At 37.0% G+C, this 20,515-nt stretch overlaps 1 protein-coding gene across 1 annotated transcript; it reads left to right on the forward strand.

Moving 5' to 3' along the window:
• Positions 1-9,262: 9,262 nt before the first annotated feature.
• On the forward strand, positions 9,263-18,142 carry LOC147856025 (glucomannan 4-beta-mannosyltransferase 1-like). Its single transcript, XM_087329438.1, has 9 exons — positions 9,263-9,652; positions 9,958-10,056; positions 10,462-10,714; positions 11,567-11,677; positions 11,954-12,090; positions 12,339-12,452; positions 13,655-13,854; positions 17,004-17,198; positions 17,751-18,142. Exons 1-9 carry the CDS (start codon positions 9,278-9,280, stop codon positions 17,908-17,910), a joined length of 1,644 nt encoding a protein of 547 aa, XP_087185564.1. The 5' UTR covers positions 9,263-9,277; the 3' UTR covers positions 17,911-18,142.
• Positions 18,143-20,515: the final 2,373 nt, after the last annotated feature.

Here is a 20,515-nt window from a genome sequence, read left to right on the forward strand (position 1 = left end):
AAGAGAATTACCAAAAGCATTTGCATGAGTATAAAAGGCTTATTCAAAGAAAGAGAAGAATATGGGAAGTTACTCAACAATTTATCCAAATGTAAGAGAAAGCACATGCATGTGCCAAATTTTGGGGAAATCTAAAGGGGAAACGTGTTGAGAGTTATGTCGACTTAACTCTTTATGAGTTGTTTATGCATTGTAAGAATTTATATGAGTTATCTCTTGCCAAAAAGATGATGTGTTATGGTTCTCTTTTACATATGTCTCCCTTCTTTACAATTGAAGATATATGCATAGGACTTAAGAAATTGGCCTCTCGAAAGGCAAGCAATCTTCAATGTATAAAGGATGAAATGCTCAAATGGACGGGAAAGGAAGCACATGTATGGATAGGCGATATGTTTAATGATGCATTCCAACATGGTTTGCCATACGATTGGACTACAAATTGGATCAAACCTTTACATAAAGTTGGAGATGTATATATAATGTAAAAAACTATTGAACCATCATGGTTGGTTCATTAATGGCAAAACTATTTGGATGTATAATGGAATCAAAGATAAGTGTATGGGCTGAAAAAAAATGGTAAGAGAGCTTATGGACAAGTTGGCTTTCGGAGACACCATAGCACCATTTATCAATTGTCACCCTTCGAGTATTAACGGAGGAAAGTCGCCTTAGAGGTAAAGGTTTATATTGTTGCTTTGTAGACTTCAAGAAAGCTTTCGATATGGTACCTCGTGAGCATCGTTGGAGGCGAATGGAATAACTTGAGATGCCAAGTGAATATATGCTTGCAATTTCCTGAATTTATGAGAAGGTTATATGTTGTGTGCGCATGAGAGATCAACTTTCAGATTTTTTTCAAAAGCACTATTGGTGTTAAGCAAGGATGCCCACTCTCACCAACACTATTTGGTCTATGCATTGATGAATTGGAAGAAATGGTTACCAAGTTTGCAAAGGAAGAATGTGTAGAAGAAGTTGCCATTGGGAATGTTGTGACTATGCTTTTGCTATATGCAGATGATGTAGTGCTTTTTGCAAACAATTTAGGAGATGCACAAAAGCTTATGAAGGCATTGGAAAAAATTTGCGTGCATACTAAATTAAGTGTCAATAGCTCTAAAACAAAGATTATGCTTGTGAAGAGCCAAAGAAGAGATAAACCATGTAGTATATACAACAATGAGCCACTTGAATGTGTGGAAAGCTTCAAATATCTTGGCCTTGAAGTTCCTTCAAATCATAGATGGAATGAATGTGCTACACGCCACTTAGAGGCGGGTAAGTGAGCAGACTATGCATTTGAGAACACATGCAATCTTGGAGATATTAAGTGTTGGGTCCTCAAGAAATATCTTTTCGACACTTTCGTGACACTGGTTCTTCTCTATGGGGTGGAAGTATGGGGCGGTAGCATCCCTAAATCTATGTGGAAAGAGTTTGAAAATGTCTGAAAACATTTTCTTACAAAGTTTCTACAAGTTAAGTAACAAATGCCCTACACCCTCCTCTTTGAGACGGGATCGCTTCCCATTGAGATCATGGTCATGGAAAGGGTTGTTGAATACATGCTTAAGGTTCAAAAAAGTCCCTCACATCAACTTCCTAGAATTGCCTGGGAAGCAAGCAAAAAGATCCAAAAGACGCATAAAAGCAAAATTTATGTGTTCGGGTTGGATGTAAGATATAGAAAAATGGTTTGGTAGATGGGATGCGAGACACTTGCTTCATGATGCATCATTAGATTCCTCTGTAAATGAGGCCTTTTTGCAACGCCAATGTATCATGACATGGGACAAATGTGGAGGCTCACGCTTCACACATGATACTACACAGGTTGCACCTAACTACAAAACCATATTCTTTGCGGAACGGGGAAATCGTACACATCGATACATGTTAGAGCCCATACTGTTATTTGCCATTCGAACCATTGCTTCCATGCGACTTAGCTCACATGCATTGTGATGTGAGACAGGGCATCGGGGCACAAGTGATGAGAGTGGTCGGCTATGCACACTTTGCCCTAAACAAGTTTGTGAGTTCGAGTATCACACTTTGATACAATGCTTTGCCATTGATCATATTAGACCATGCTTTCCACATCTCTTCGACCAAGCCCAATCCTTGCATGAATTCCTCTCACAACCACAATGTGCACTCTCGATTGCAACATTCATCGGTAAAGTTCTTGAACATCGAGAGTCACTATTCACTTTCACACATATCACGTGAAATGTAATATTTTTGGTCTCATAGGTCATATTTGACCTCCAACGACGATAATATAATCTCTCTCTCTCTCTCTCTCCCCTTCTCTCGAGTGTTCTACGCCCTCTTTATCTCTTAGTACTAATATTCATTTGTTAGTACTAATTTCCTCTCTGTCTTAGTACTATTCCTGACATTGCACCGACAACCATATATCTTTGCACACCAGCATGTCCCTCATCTTCGACTTCCACACTGAATAGCTCGAGCCAGAACGTTTGAATATGCTACCAAATGAGTCTCCCATCGCTCTAATACCAGTTTGTTGAGATCGAAGTTGGCCACAACCAGTTCAAGACTCACATATGAGAGGTGCAAACATTTAAACCGGTATTTTAATGTGGAAACCCTAATAGGGAAAAACCACGGGAGTCCCCAAACTCCGAACTGTTTCACTATGATATGGGAGGAATACACTGATACTCGCAGGCATTAACCTCGACCTCATCTTCTTCGCCTAATGGCGGCTACAACAGAGGCACAACATCACGCTCTCTCTCTCTCTCTCTCTCTCTCTCTCTCTCTCTCTCTCTCTCTATCTCACATTCTCCCTCATGCACACTGTTACAACAATATGAACATGATACTTAACATTTTTCCCTAGTTATATTTATACTTATATAACTTAGGGCTATTTACAAATTTGGCTCTAAATAGGCGCAAGCTAAACCTATTTACATATGTGGCCTCTTTCGGATGTCAATCCGGATTCGATCCGAACACTGGTCAGAATCCGGGTTCAGCCTTTCTTCTCCTTTGGATCCAATTGATTTGGCTCGTGTTCTCCTTTCCATCTGGAGGGACCTCATTTCCCAACACATATCAGCATTAGAGGCAACAATCTGGTTGCACCAACTGTCTGCCAACTTTTCAACTACAAGTCAAATCGACCATCCAATGCCAACCATCTATTGTGACTCTCAAAGCACAATACACCTCATTCGAAATCCAGTATATCATGCGAAGAAAAAACTCATTGTGGTGTTGTTTCATCATATCTGGGAGCTTGTAACAGAGAAGAAGCTCGAAGTCCGGAAGATCGACACCGAGGTGAACTTCACCTATAGCCTAATGAATCCATTCCCAAAACAACGCTTCAGAGCAGTAAGGACAATAATGGGACTACAACAAGCAATCAAGCAAACAAAAACCAAACGAGAAGCAGAAGACAAGTCAAAGAATAGCCCGATCGCACAAACCATAATAGCAAAGTCAAAAGAATCGGAATGCCAAGAGGCTGAAGATGCGACACTAAGTGAGGATACTGACTAGAGAGAAAATGATCGAGGGACGAATGAACCTGCAGACAGGTTGAGGATCCCACGAGGAGCATAGGAGCAAGCACGAGTGGGAGGCAGGAGAATAACTCAATTCGGACACAGTCCAACTCGAAAAAGTCAATCCAACCAACTCAGACATGCCTATCCGGATAATTAGCTAAATAAGGCAGATTGGTCTAAATGTTGACATCCCTATATCTATAATTGTATCTATAGATTAGTTTTGTGATCTAGGTTCACGGGGGAGATACCCCAAGTACTTGCATACATAGGAAAGCATAGCCCTTTTATGGGGGAGTTTGTTGGCATAAAAGACCGACTCCTTCCACTTTGTATCCTAAGTGTGAACATGCCTTTGAGTTAGGGCTTGAGTATATAAGCTCAAACCTAACGTTGTCGTGAAGATTTTTGGCAATGGTGTGAAAATTGTGAGGAACATACAAAATCGAGTGTGGTTCTTCACACAAGACATGAAACAATAATAGTAAAGATATTATTTTAGATTAGTTTAATATCTTGGTACGAGTAGATGGATGTCTTCAAGAGCTTTCGAATGTACTTTACTACATTTGAAACGGACAACTAAATGTCAAGTTATATGAATGTGAAGTTTGAGAAGAAGAAGAGAAAAACAAAACTATGAGATATCCCACATAGATATAAGCAGAGCCAGAACTTACTACTTTTTGTCTATGTGTGGAGCACAGAATGTTTTTGGGCTAAACTGTGGCTTAACTACTCATAATGGTTTTGGAGGACCGGACCGGACGGACGACGATGGAACCGAAACCAGAACAGCGAATGGCGCTGAACTGGACAGAACCGGAACCGGACGGGGACAACGACCAAGCCAGAGCCGACACCGACACCGGAACCGAACCGGATCGGATCACCAGACCGGATAGACCGGATCATCGGGTCAGATACGGACTGGATAGATGGATCAATCGGATAGGTTGATCGCGACGATTTCGGTGTGAAACGAACAAAATCATCTAGACTAAAAATTCTAGTAAAAGTTTGTATACAAAGGGATGCAAGCAAGGCTTGAACCTTGCACCTCCAAGATAGGAGACAATAAACTTACCACTAAACCAAGTCATTTCTCTAAAAATGTTCTTTCTATCATTATATTTTCACATGTAAATTCTCATATTAGAGCTTGAATGAGTGACATGGTTATCATGCATCACATGTAATGCATGAGCACCAAATGGCAAACATGCATCATATGCATTCCATGCATTGTATGCATGTCTTATACTCTCACATGTATCATATGCATGGGGGCATCTATAAAAGAGTGGATGAAAAAGATCAAAAGGGGTTATGTATTAATCAAGATTTTAATAAGAAGAAAATTCGTTATCCAATTGATGATATATCTTGTTCCTCAAATCTAAAGTCAAGGGGTTCAATCTTAATCTCTCTCTCCATTTCAATCTCTCTCAATCTCTCTTAAATCCTTTCTCGTTAAAGCTAGTGCAAACTTCGAATCCTTCTAGTCCAGGACCCCGGCGGTTCCGCCTCACGATTCGCACGTAGTGACGGATCTTCACGACAACGTTGTAAAGAAAGATACTCGGAGAGTAAGAGTTGCAGAGCAAGAGAATAAGAACTTCCATTGAAGCTCTAGAACTATGTTCATCTTCGATCTCTCTTCTTGTCCTAAATCTCTGTTGTTTGTTGTACATCTCATGAAGGTCCTCATACACATTCTTCCGCATATTTGTTCATATACTTTCATCACTCGTCAAGTGTTCTAGAACCCTAGCTGAGGAAAATGATAATGAGTGACTGAGTGACAGCCATAAGGATGTGGCGGCGGCGGCAGAGACGGAGACGGGGAGGCAAGAGAGTTCGTGAGGATAGTTGGGAAGAAGGTCACGAGACAGGTGAGCCAGGGTGGGGGGGGGGGGTGGGGGGGGAGTGTGAGGGTGAGGGCCACTAGTGGTCATCGGCAAGAAGTGGAGGGGGTGGAGAAACGAGGGTAGGTCCCATAGAGAGTGTGGTTAACAACCGTCTCATAGAAAGCATTTGCTTTTGGTTAACAACCATCTCTAATAAACATCACAATCCCTAAATAATTCCATTGAACTTTGCCAACATAACATAATGTATAACCCTTAGAACAACCTACTAATCCAACATTAAGATGATATTTATGCACCATTGCACATAACATATCCCACTTACTCACTTAAGATAACCCTCCAAACCTTACGCATGCTAACTCAACAACATCATTCTCTTACATTCCATGTTGTGATGTTCATACTTTATTTTTTCCTTTAATCTAAAGAGATATCCCATCCCATCACTAATAATGTTTGTACCATATCTTGAATGAAATTTCCTATTATTGCATAAGAAACGTGATGAGAATGATAGTTTCCATGATGGCTCCTCTTGTGGATGATGCATGTGTTTTTATTTATTCCAAGGATACAAAAGGTATTGTTTCTATTTATTCCAAGGAGTCTACAAATTACCCTTGTTATAAAAAGACAACTTCTTATAAAAGACCTCTTGTTGACTACCTAGTGTATTTCACATCAAATTTGGTTGTTTTACGTTCTCCACAGATACATTATGTCCAACATTCTTATTAAATTTCATCATCCTTCTAGAAACTATCGGCCATTGCCCTTCCTCTAGACTCTTCTTATCCTTGTCATTCACAACATGTTGTTCCCTTATTTGCTATAAATCAGGAATCTATTCATAGTTCGTACACTCTTTATGTATGCCATCCATTGTATTGGTTCTTTTTATAGGACACTCTGCCATAAATTGCCCTAGAACACCACAATGGAAATGATGTTTTGAAAATGTTCCCCATTTAAGCCTAGAATACATTGGAAGCCATATTAGAGTGCACTCAATTTGCAAACAATTTGGTCTCTTACCTATTGTATTCCAAAGGATACAGGTAATCAATATCAATTTTGCACATTTACATTTGGAGGTACCGATATTTTTCCCAACTCCTTCATTGTTGATCCTAAGACTAGTCAAACCATTGAAAAATTTGCACACTACCTCAACCTCGATATGACAATCTTGCTTCAATATATTGTCATGGTACTCTAATAGTGGCCTCTAGGGAACAATATGAACTAGAGTTCTTTCATAAAAATCGGACAATTTATTGAGTAATTTTTCGTTATGCTCTTGAGAGAACAAAATAACCTCTTAAAACCCATGAAGACTAACAAAAATATCTTCAAAACAATAATCCTGTAAAACCCATGTAACCATTGTTTAACCCTCCATAGAAAGGGTGTTTTTCCCATGAAAAACAAACTGACCCCTTTATCAAGGAAATTAGCAAATGATCCCAAAAAATCCTTATTATCCATTTTTACCTTTGTAACTTCATCATCAACAAACTCCTTAACAACTTTCACATCTCCCTTATACAATCCTTCATCAATACATTTACCATATACATTGCAAATGTTCCAATGACTAATCCCTCTCAATGTCGTCTTTTCTTTTCTTTTCTTCAAAAAGAAAATGTCATCTTTTCGCATAGCATCAACATAAGACATATCATTAATATAAACACCATCAAATGAACGAAAAGTTTATAGGACAAATAGTGTGTTGGATAACGATTATTAGATCTTGAACCCAACTTCATTATTAACAATTATTTCGTTTCTTTGGTTTTTTGTTTGTTGTTATGTATGTCCGAACAAATCACTGAAAACAAATACATAAATGTTTAGAGTAATTTATCAAGGAACAACATAAATTTTCAAAAAGTCCAAAACTATAGTTTAATGAGGTAACATAGTGTAGAACTATGTTGCACTTCCAAAAAGAATGGAATCAATTGGATAAAAGGAAGTTTGGTCTCAAAACATACAAGTCATGGTTTCAAGGTGGACATTATTTACATATGTAAGGCATCAAGACTAGTGTTGGGCAAAGTTTCTAACCCCTACCATAAATTTTCTTGCTTCTTATGATCCTAATTGGAAATTAAAAATTTTAACTACCCACTTTCGTATAAGTGATAATGTCAACCGGAACATGTTGAATTTTTTTTTTTTTAACACACCATGTAAAACAATAAGCATAAAATGTCTGAGATTGTGTTGATCTCTATGCCCATGTGTCCAGTTTATATTCATTATTCATGATTAGTAATTTACTCTTTCCCAAACAAATGAGCAAAAGTCTCTCTCCTCTTTGTAGCAATTCAAGCATGTGAGTTGTGATGTAGGCCATGGAAGATACTAGATTTGCATCCTCAAATAGAGTCTTTATGACGTTACATTCCATATTATGTTTAATGATATGTGGCATTCTTGATGTCAAAGTGTTAAAGCATAATATGTTACAAATAATTGCATCGACAACACAATCAAACCATATTGTTGGTTATAAGACCTCTTCATATTATAAGGTTCATGTCATGCACACTACCTTGGTATGATATTGTAATTCAAAAAATGGCTTTATAACATTGACATTAATAAACTCATATGGTCCATGATAGACATGACATCACCCATGAATATATATAAACAAATTGACCGACGAAATGGCGTTTCTTTCTACTGTTGATGATGGGTGGGGGATGGAGCCAAGAATGGCTCCACACCCCTCCTAAGGGGGTTGAGCATGAGAAAGAGATAGATAGATAGATAGATAGACAGATTATATTATTGTCTTCGGAGGTCAAATATGACCTATGAGACCAAAAATTATTGAGAGGCAAAAACTACTACTATTCATTTATGCCCCATGGGTGAGGTTATATAGATACATGAGGGAGGGTTACAAATCAAGAACATACAATGAGGCTTGTAGGTTAGTTATATAACCTTTTAACCTAGACCCACTTTACCATATTGGCACACATGTGTTTACACATAATATGCTCATACTCACTTTTGTGTACACATGGATGTACTTACAACAATACTTTTCATACAAGACTGTACACTTATATATCCATGTACCATCACACTTATACACTCATACACTTACAATCCCACAGATATATCTACGAAACAAAGTTAACTACAAACAAATTAGAGAGTACGTCGTGGGACAAGAAAAACAATTTTGTCGATCCTCCTCATGTATTGGTATTTGTTTAATGTGTGTGTGTGTATTTGTAGAAACATGTGGCATTTAATGGTAAAGGCTCCTAGAGAGGAGGCTTTACAACGAAAAAGCCCCCAACTTGAATGAATTGGAATGCTAAATCCTATAATAATGAAACAACGATAATAATAATTATATTATTGGCCTATTACTATGCATATATATGAAGAAAAGCTAGTAACAAATAATAAATAACGGAGGAGAGATGGTAGTTACTAGTGAGATAAGATAATACATAAATAATGATAGAGAGATTGATTAAATATCAAGAATTGCGAAATAAGAGTACACAACAAATAAAATAAGGAAGTTTTACGAAGAAAATATAAAGAAGTAAGGGTGTGCAATGCACAACTCAGTCATTACTCCCTCCCTCTCTACCACTTTACTCACAATCAACTCTAAATAATCATCTAGATTCTAGATGTGTACAGGTACACACACACACACACAGTGTGTGTGTGTGTGTAATCTAATGTAAGTATAAAGAAGTCATGACAATGAGAAGATGTATTTGATTTGTACCACCACCATACCATCTCTTACAGTTATTGTTATCATTACTCCCTCATTCATTCATCAATCATTGAGGCACTCATATGATGATGATGAAAATGATGATGATGGGCAGATCCCTGGTGGCGGAGGCGGTGGACGGTACTCGTCCCTCGACCAACACCTTGGTAGAGGCTTGGCTCCGGATTCGGGCACCCGTCATCGCTCCCGTACTGCAACTAACTGTTGACATATGCCTCCTCCTGGTCATCATGATGTTCGTGGATCGGATGTCCATGGCTGCATTGAGTGCATACTTCCGACTTCTCGGCAAGAGGCCCGAGAAACAATACAAATGGGAGGCCATCACCCATGACCGGATGATTATGGATCATCATGATCATGATCATGATGGCTCCATCACCACATCTTCTTTCCCCAAGGTCCTTGTACAAATCCCAATGTTCAATGAAAAAGAGGTAGGCATCCCTGTGCATCCTGTGTATTCATTGTATCCCTTCAAACAATATTGCTCATGGATAGAGTTGCTAGTTTCTTGGTGCTATTTGGTTGACATTGAAATTACAATGTAAAGATTGAGTTCTTCATGAATGCATAAAAAACATCTACATCGAACAAATTGGATAGATCGCAGCTCGTGTCAATGCCCCATATACCATATTGGATCCATTTCATGTGATCCTACACCTGCTGCTTGTATAGATAGGCTACAGCTATATACTGTTGCTGAACCAATGAATGGATGTTGTATTTTGAAATGCAGGTTTATCACCTTTCCATTGGAGCCGCATGCGGGCTCTCGTGGCCATCGGATAGGCTCATCATTCAAGTCTTGGACGATTCCACGGATGCTACGATGAAGGTAACTACATATTTTTAATTCAAAGCAAGCTCTAAGTCACATGTACCAACATACATACATACATACATGTACATACATGTGTGTTTGTTTAGCCAACCCCAATAGCATCATGCTCACAGACATGTATATGTATGTATATAATTAATTAGTTATGCATTCTTATATGGCAACATTCTCGTTCGTTTACGATCATATCACGGGCTTACGCGTGCTTAGATAATAGTACATGATGGCACATGATTTTATTGCTAATGATTATGAATACTAGTTTAATCTAAGTTGATTAAAGAATCGGAAGACAAAAGAATACGGGGGATTATGATTATATAAGAAGATGGTGGTGCAGGTAGATGATGATGATGATTGGCATGTTGTTTGTTTGCATTGTGTTAAATTTATTGGTAGGAGCTAGTGAGGATGGAATGTGCGAAATGGGCGAATAAGGGGGTGGACATTCGGTATGAGATCCGAGGGACGAGGGCCGGCTACAAGGCGGGCGCATTGAAAGAGGGTATGCAACACCCTTATGTACATCAATGTGACTTCGTCGCCATCTTCGATGCAGACTTCCGACCTGATCGCCACTTCTTATGGTCTACACTCCCTTTCCTCATTCACAATCCCGAAATCGCCCTTGTTCAAGCTCGTTGGCATTTCGGTAAGCTTCCTTAGTTACTTATAGGTCCATCCATTTATTCAAGACTTGGTACTATTCCCTCCCATGTCCACATATAGAGAGAAAAATATGTGATTTGCTCTTGTTGAGATATTTTGATAAAGAGGACTTTAAAATCATCCTCCAATCCACATAGTGGGCCTCTCAAGTTTCGCTAGGCTCCCCCTCCACACGGACCCATCAGACTTTGATGCTCTACCCAAGAACTGGCACCAACTGCCTGCAAATTGCAATCTTCATAGTCATCGTGGACTACTTCATGGCAATAGTTTGATCATCCTATTTGTACATGATGGATGTTTATATGATGAATGAGCAACTAACTGTCTACAACTCTACATCTCTCTTTTTGTAGGTTTGCTGGGCAATTTGCATTGTAGAGCCTACGCCAAATCAAATTCAATTTCATGAATAAATTGTGATGCATTATAGTAAAATGTTATGTTTCTAGATGTGTACAGAACGTCTAGGAGCCCATGATGTCTATAGTACATATTAAAGGCTTAGTACATACATCTTTGTAACATAAAGGAAAATTGAAAATTCCACAATCTAGTACAACATGGAATTTTGCACCACGTTTAAATAAATACTTATCAAGCAAGTCCCTTGTATGGCCACCATGTCATCATCTCAAAGTCTTGAGCTTATGGAATTTTGCTGCAAACCATGTCACTAAGTCTGGAGCAAGTACTTGCAATTACATTCACAAAGTTTTGATTTCCATGTATTACATAGAGCTTGTGATAGGAAGTCATTATGTCTTTTGACACTTAAAAAACCAAATAATTCTTCAAAGTTGACTCCAAATATTTGCCTTTTCTTGCCTTATAGTGAATTCAGATGAATGTTTATTGACAAGGATGCAAGAGATGTCATTAGACTATCATTTCTCCGTGGAACAAGAAGTTGGATCGTCTGCATATGGTTTCTTTGGTTTTAACGGTATGTACAATATAAACATTTTTGAAATGGTACAACGAGAATGGCAATCATATGAGTTCCATGGCTTGCATCCAACTATAGATATTCTTTAGTTAAATTTTTTATGCATACATATATCTTTGGCGAAAACTAGGAGCTTTATGAGTGCAAAACCATGTCCCTAATTCATGTACTATATAGTATTATTAGGAAACATCAGGTTCTTAATCAAAATGATGTCAAGGAATAATAGAATTTAACATTCTCTTTATAAAATGTTTGTTGAACAAAAAATAGGAACTGCGGGTGTATGGCGTATTAGTGCGATCAACGAAGCGGGTGGTTGGAAGGATACAACTACAGTCGAAGACATGGACCTTGCTGTTCGTGCAAGCTTGAAAGGATGGAAGTTTGTCTATTTACATGATCTAGGGGTAAACACATTTAAATGACATTTCTAAAAGTTTTCTATAACAAGTATCAAGATGTTTGCATGGTCATCTCAAGTGCCATTGCATATATGAACGTTGTAAACCATAGATGTATGACATTATGTGTAGTTGGTTCACTTTGAATGTTGAATTGGATGTAACATCCATTCTCTAGTTCGGGTCATATTTACAAACCCACATAAAGAATTGATGGATTCAAATACCATGATTATGTCAATTTTATTTTACAGGTGAAAAGTGAGCTTCCTAGTACATTCGAAGCCTTTCGAAACCAACAACATCGTTGGTCTTGTGGACCTGCAAAGTTGTTTAGGGATATTCTCCCATATATACTTAAGAACAAGGTGATTATTAAAAATAGTTGCACATTATATGATAATAATAAACAAAACAACAAACCTCTCTATTATCTAACGCTTGAGTTGTATAATTATACATCGTTAAATCTCAAAGAATCGTCCCCCTTTCATCCTTAAACTCATTAATCCACATGCACAACTTCTTAAACTTAACATCTTTGGCCTACATTAGTTCATTGTTCTCCTCAAATTATTATGGCAAACTAGTTTTAGTCCATGAATATTTCCAACATAAACCAAATGTTCAAGTTCATTATTATCTCTAGGTAGGCACTCATACATAAGGCGTTTTAGGGAATATAATATTCTTCCATCCTAAATTATACATGAGAACTTTTTATAGGTCTTTGCCTACATGGCTCTCTCTTGTTGAGTTATCTCGATGAAATTTAGGCAACCCTTTTATAGATACTAGGGAAGAGTTATTTAACCTATTTTGGAGGGAATATTTGGATGAAATTTAGCCAACCCTTTTATAAATATTGTGGTGTGCATGTATGCCTTTGTGCCGCTCTTTTAGCACACCCATCCTAAAAAGGGTGTGCAAAAAGAGTGGCACAAAGGCATACATGCACACCACAATATATTAGGGTACATTTTGGGGGAAGTTGCCTATTATTTAAAGTTTAGTTGGACCTATCCTCTATCCACAACCACATATACTTCTTTCGTGGGAGAAAATTATACTCTCTTTTTTTTTGCTATATTTGTCTCTCTCACTCTCAAATTATATTGTCATACATGAATATAGCCTTGTAGAAGATTGTCGCCATTTTAGGCACAATAAAACAAACTTGATGTCCATTTGTGTGTACCATGAGTTGGTTTTGTCACATCAACATTACATTGAATTGTGACCCTATTATCATGAGTATTTGATTAAATATTCTAGATGTGCATTTGGTTGACGTGTGCCTAAGGGACATGGTCTTAAGAAGTGAGCATAATGTACATTGTATCATGGCACTGTATTTGTAGAAGAGACTTAGGATGGGTTCAAATGGGATTGTCAAATCTAAAACATGGCAAGATTTATGAAATTATGTTAATTTGTCAAACGACCAAACTGGAAGCAGACACTGATGACAACATGAGAATAATAAATCTTGAAAATAGATATGGGATATGTTTACAAGAGGTTTTGTCAATTGACATCAAGCTAACATAGGAATTGGCTTTTATCACAGAAAATAAAGTTGTGGCATAAGATCCACATGGTCTACGGATTCTTTGTGGTGAGGAAGATAGTGGCGCACATTGTGACCTTTGCCTTCTTTTGTTTGGTATTACCCACAACTGTGCTAATTCCTGAGGTCCGTGTCCCAAGATGGGGTGCAATCTACATGCCCTTTTTAATCACCTTACACAATGCCATCTTCACATTCAGGTATCTCTCTCTCCCCATGTATTTGACATAATATATTATGTACATACGTATGTATGTATGTATGTATGTATGTATGTATGTATGTATGTATGTATGTATGTATGCACGTGCGCATTTATTTGTCTTCCCTTCATGTGTGTGTGTGTGTATTTGTGTTTATTTATATTCTATTCATGGGCTCAATTTATTTGACATAACACCTTAACTCTCCTTATTGAAGACACCTTCCTATGAGAGTGCTCACCCAATATAAGATACTTAAACAACTCAGTGAATACTCATGTTATAGTTTTCTGACACTCAATACCATAGGAAATGTTTGGTTTTTAAAGACACCGATTGATCCCTCTTTACCTGTTTTCCATCCTTGCTAATGATTCCACATGACTTCGTTATCATTCCCTTCAATATGAGAGTGTGTTGGGGCACAAGAGAGGAGACTTATTTACTATAGTTTGCGCTGAACAAATTTGGGAGTCAAGTATTCAATAAAAAAACAAAACAATAGACCCCTAAAGAAGCTAGAAGTGATGAATGCTTCATTAAAGGAAGAAGAAGACAAAATGAAAGCTCATGCACTTTATGCACATGATATTGAGTGGGCTAAAAGGGAAAGTCTAAAAAATGTTGAGAATGGAAACAAAGTTCAAGGAATGTTCCTATCTTAAAGAAGGTTACTAGAAGGAGACAATATATTCAGAGGAAGACCTCATGTCAACTCAACTTGAACACCACAAATAAAACATGCCATGGATTTTCTATAGAGGCGGCATGGGGAGGAATAAAAGATCATATTTGACAAAATTTGACGTAGAGGTGTATAGTTTGTTGCTAAGGACAAAGTAAAAGACCATGGATTTTCTTGAATTAGGAGACAATATAGCACACAACTAGCCTCACCTCCTAATTGTCAAGAATATGCAAAAATAAAACACCATTGATATTTACAAATTGAAAAGGCCCAAGATCATGATGGATTGTAAAATGAGAACTTTGTCTATGTCCATATAATCTTGGTCATGAATCATTCACATATCTATTAGAGCTATGCGTGAAGGTTTCCTAGATATTTGAGCTAAAACATAAAAATGTACCAAGAAACTATAGGGAAGTTACCATTGGCCTTCACTTGGCTTGATCCTAGAGTAAAACTTGAATGCACATGCAATAAATAATGGATATTGCTTAGCTAGGAAGCATGTTCCTAAAATAGTTTCACGATAACTTTGGATCCTATAAGCCCTTATTGAATAAAGAATACCTGTTAAAGGTGAATCTATTGTCACTTTGTGAATTTCTTAAAAGCCTTAGATACTATATTGTGCTTGGTTCATGCATTAGCTAGAAGCATTTGGCATCACCACAGATGTGTTATGTGAAATCAATGCACTATATGAATCAAAGCCTAAACCCTAAACCCGCATGCTTCGAAGGGGGTGTTAGATGTTATGGTTAATAATATGACGGTGCAACAAGGGTTCCCACTATCACTTGCTCTCTTAGCTCTTTACATAGATGAGGTATCTAATTTGAAAAAGAGATTGGTTGGTTTTATGACCACACTTGGTAAGGATGGCTATGCCAATGTTACTATATGTTGATAAGATTGTGTTGATCTCTAACTCCATAGAAGGGAGTACAAAAGTATCTAGATGCTTTTAAATTTTTCTTTGTGTAGATAGATTTTTCAATATCCTTGGTAAAATGGATAGTATTATGGGTAACACCATTCAAACCATACTTCTTCTTGGGTAACACATACAATCCCATATATAGCTAGGATCAGAACATTTATAGAGCTTTGGTTCTCCTTGAGGTAATAATCTTAGGAACTAATTCCAAAAGCTAATCCTAGAACATGGGGCAGAGTCATAAGGACCTATGACACGTGGGAATACATGATGGTTTGGGAGACTAAGAAGTGGAGCCATACAAAGAAGACTAGTATTTCTTTCTCATTATGACATCTCCTAGATGTTGCTAGGAATCTATTGGTGGGTCAAAACTCTCATTATTCAAATCCATATTCATCTTCGCTCCAAGGTATACATACATACTATAATGACCATGTTTGGTGGAATGCGACATTGATGGGGTTTCATATTTGTCTTTTGTTTTTTGTTTCCAGGGTGGTGCATATGGTTAAGCACACTTAATCCATTATTATATATTCAATCGTTACTATCTTCACATGAATTTCTTGCGGTTATGAAACCGTTGGTGTAGTTAAAAACAAATGGGCAAATATACATTTCAAATAACTATAAACTAAACTTTGGTTCTTTGATACACTTACAATATTCACTGTAGCAATAGGAGGATTGGTCCTTCATAAGACATATAATTGGATCGATTTGCTCCATCACTCACTCTCGATGATTTCCCACATGATTAAGGAACAAATCATTTGTGCCCCATGCTAATCTAGCAGTTTGGGGCACGCCACTATTTTGACTAGTGATCAGTATTCAATACATTTTGGAGTTTATGCCATGAAAATTTAGATAGCTTTAATTGCAAATGACACATATAAATTTGCGCATTGAGTCCTCCGCTCAAAAGTGATGGCATTTTAATTGAAGTCACTAACTACCAAAGGTGCCCACCATTGCCCCATAAAGAAATAGTCTGGCACAAAGTAGAAGATAAGATTTTGATGGTCATGGCACAACAATCGAAATAGCTTTAGCATGTTGGGGATATATGTATAGTGAGGATTTGTGTTTTGAATCCTTGTCAATCAATAGAGGAAAACATGTTCCATATACATATTATCAAAAGTTGGATGTTTCTTTTAAAGCCACTAACTATACTATATATGAAAGGTAATAGATAGTGAACCCCCAAATGTTGTGCCCACTTTCTGATTCACAATACATATTGATATGATGTACCCACCTACTCGGCGTTGCCTACAAATCTAAATCTAAGGTTTACTTCTTGTTCCTCCATTATCATCTTTCATTTCATTTCCCTACTACTCCGAAAGATTTACTTTCCATTGGTTAACTGCCTTTCACCACAACTATGATGATGTCATCTACCTCTACAATTAGAAAAAGAATGAAGATTGATTTATTTTCCTCATACTTGGGTATAAATGAATGCCATTTTCATGTGCAAAGTCATTATTATTGTTCCCTTTATAGATCTCTTCACTTGCTTGTGTTTTGGATCCTCTTCGAAAATGTCATGTCATTGCATCGAATGAAAGCCACCATCATTGGGCTTCTCAACCTCCACAGTGTGAATGAATGGATAGTTACCGAAAAGCTCGGAGATACCTTTCGAAGGAGGTCGGGAAAGTCCAACGAAGAAAAATCATTATGGAAGTTTGGAGAAGGGTAAGGGTCCTCCTGTATGGAGGTTTGCTTGTGTTTTCGAATTATATTTATTTTTTGTTATATATAAAGTAGAAGTGGTCCATTCCATTCAATCATCATGGTATAGCTAGCTCATTAAGGGCTAATTAACAAATTACAATCTCAAATTTATTACATACATATATGATATGTTTAGATTATAAAAATAAAAACCATATGTTTCAAGCATAGATTGACCCTAAACCCTAAACCCTATTATTCTAGATTAGGAAATGGCCCCAAGAATATTATAAAACCATTCGCTTTGCAATAAATTTACATAATAAAAATCAATTAATTCACTAAAGAAAGAACAATCACTCATTAACTGATTTTACATCTATTTTATTATTTATTTATTATAAATAAAATGAATACTTTTACAAGAATACTTTTACCATAGATTGCCATGTTTTTCAAGAATAAAAAACATATGTCTAAATGTACCCTAATTCTTGGTTATTGTTTCAATTTTTGGCATGTTTTTTGGGTCATGGTCTCATTTGATTCAACCTTATTATTCTATTTGGATAGGACACATATACTAGAGCTTATAGTTGGTACCTATATCCTTTTTTGTGCGCTATACGACTTCAACTATGGACACAATCACTTCTACCTCTTTTTGTTCTTGCAATCAATGGCATTCTTTATTATGGGTTTTGGATATATTGGAATTCATGTTCCAAGCTAAACTAATGGCTTAGGACCTTCTACCAAGTAATGACATTCTTTTGCAACAATGTTTAATAACATTATTGCAACAATTCAACGTTGGCCATGAAATTAGGGAGCCACAATGCCACATTAAAAGAGATGTATGGCACCTTGAAAATCAAGAAACAACCAATCTTTGGGACTTTTTGGCACTATTATGCCGGTCTTACATGTACACAATTGGAAATATGATAAATTACTAGTTTTTTTCAACTTGTTAGTGAATGCCACTATTACAATTATGAAGCAATCTCCACGAACATCTAGGTTATGTTGCAATTGGGAAATTTGTTGTAAAGCTCAACATCTAATATGTACTACATAGTAGGAAAGAAATTGAAAGTGTAATAGATCAATAAAAAGAAAGTAAAATATGAGCATATACTTTACCATTTACGCTTTGAAAAACATCTTAAGGGAGCTTAAGATAGTGGATTAAAACAAGAACTACTCTACGAAAAATACAATGGGAAAGTGGAAAGCATAGATGGTGTAGTAAAAAATTTTGATATATTGAATCATATATTTGTATACAAGATTGTTGTGTCCAGACATTAGTTGATTGTTGATTGTAGTCAACCAAGCGGGCTATTGATAAGTAGCTAAGCATTTAAAATGTATTCTACATTGTTTTTATTAATACTTCCGATATGTAACATCTAAAGGTATAATGTGGTAAATACGTAAATACGTTATAATATGTTGAATACATACTAATTAGAACAAGTTGGATCTTGCCACGTGTTTACACACTTTTACTAAATCTTAGTGACAGACAATATGCACATTCATTTGAGGGGCCCTATGGTAAAATTGTTCAAATACTCTTAGTGACAATACTAGGACTTTGGTGGTGAAGATAGATCGATAGGCATGTTCCAACAAATTGAAGAAAAAAAGAAAATGAAGGAGGAAATTGATTTGTAGAATCATGATTATTCTTCAAAGTTGGCTAAATTGTTTTGTGAAAAAAAGGAGCATTTTTTATTAACATAAAATTGATAGTTCTAAAAATGTAGAATATATTTTCAATATGTTCCTATGAGAATTCATTCATATATGTGTGTGAAATGTTGAGCCAAGGCCAATGTGAACCCAAACCCAAGGAAATGGCTTTTCTGTGAAAGGTTTTGGAAGTTAGCATATGAGATGAGAGTCTTTTGGTCTTCTTTAAATAGAGCTTCTTACTTCAATTCACATACATAGTAATATTGTAAAGATGCACTATGTGTGTCGAATAAAGTTTATAATAGGGATTATGTGAGTCACAATGTGAGTATGTTTGAAGGTGGTTTACGAGTTGATGTGTCCATGTGAAATTGAACTAATGAAATGAGTACATATGTGTTCATATGTTTGTATGCATTTGCCATAAATGTGAGCATGAAGTTACATGTGTGTGCGCTTGTGGATATTTTTGAGTGTGAGTGCACATGCAACTATGTATAAAGTCTATGTGGGTGAAAAGCATGGGAATAGAAACACTATTATAGCTAACATGTAGCCAAAAAGTGTTGGGAAACATGTCCCTCTAGATAGGAAGAGCACACCAAATCGGATGAAGAGCAACGGAGAGCTCGATCAGATGGATTCGGAGTGGGCCATATTTGTAAATAGCCCATAGTGTGTATGAGTATAAATACACCTAGGGCAAATAATTCTGTGTGTGATATGAATTGTAGTGGACAGAGAGTGAGTGTGTGTTGAGTGAAACTCTATTGTAACCGTTAGACGAAGAGGAGCTCAAGGTCGTCGGCTTAGAGTGTCTTGTGTATTCCCTTTCTTATACTAGTGGTATAGTTTAGAGTTTGTGGACAACCATGGTTTTCCACATAAAATATTCTAGCTCTCTTGTCTTTGTGCTTTGTTCTTGTTTGTTGTCTTGGTTGTTGTGTCTCTCATTTGCATGTGTCAACCGGTTGTGGCCGGCTATTATCCACTTGAAATTGGTATTAGAGCGATGGATGAACATCTCAAAGCATTGTTCAAGCTAATCAACTCCAACTATTCAGTCTAGAAGTCGAAGATAAGAGATATGTTGGTATGCAGAGACCTCTGTTACCCGTAGGAGTTGTACGGGGCGGTATAAGGGTAAAACACGTTGAAGGGGTTGTTCGGTATGTGTAATGTATATGAGTGTGAAGATGAGTATGTGTGAGCACATGCACAACTATGTAAATGTGACAAGAGTGTAACGATCTCTTTTGTAACGGTCATTATTTACAGTTACATTTTGTATTATATAAACCCCTTATGGGACATGTAATGGATAGGCAATTTTCCCTCTCATTTTGGTGTCTTTGTGTATTTGTCTTTCTCTCTAGCTCTCTCTCTAACTTAACCCCTTGAGAGGGGGGTGACCACCCCAACAACACTTTTGGCACGCTCGAAAGGATGACCCTCCCTTGAAAAGAAGTCATGTTTCCCTCCCTTGCTCTCCCTCTCCAACTAACGTCTCTCTGTCTCTCTCTCCCTCTCTGCATCTCTATGTGTGTATGTGTGTGTTGAGAAACATACAACTCAAGTTTGGGCGCCATTGATTTCAAGCAAGTAAGGAAGTGTATGTAGCTAAAGAAAGCTAA

The sequence above is a fragment of the Azolla caroliniana genome, unplaced genomic scaffold (genome assembly GCF_043228905.1).
Source record: "Azolla caroliniana isolate FFs.n. ecotype wild unplaced genomic scaffold, voAzoCaro1.0.p SCAF_13, whole genome shotgun sequence".
Taxonomy (NCBI): domain Eukaryota; kingdom Viridiplantae; phylum Streptophyta; class Polypodiopsida; order Salviniales; family Salviniaceae; genus Azolla; species Azolla caroliniana.

What these genes read in the sequence shown, in the direction of transcription:
- LOC147856025 (XM_087329438.1), top strand. Translation starts at nt 9,278, where the DNA reads ATGATGATGATGAAAATGATGATGATGGGCAGATCCCTGGTGGCGGAG. An exon ending in CAATGTTCAATGAAAAAGAG is followed by an intron (nt 9,653 to 9,957) that starts GTAGGCATCCCT and finishes TTTGAAATGCAG; the next exon opens with GTTTATCACCTTTCCATTGG. An exon ending in AATGCCATCTTCACATTCAG is followed by an intron (nt 13,855 to 17,003) that starts GTATCTCTCTCT and finishes TTCCCTTTATAG; the next exon opens with ATCTCTTCACTTGCTTGTGT.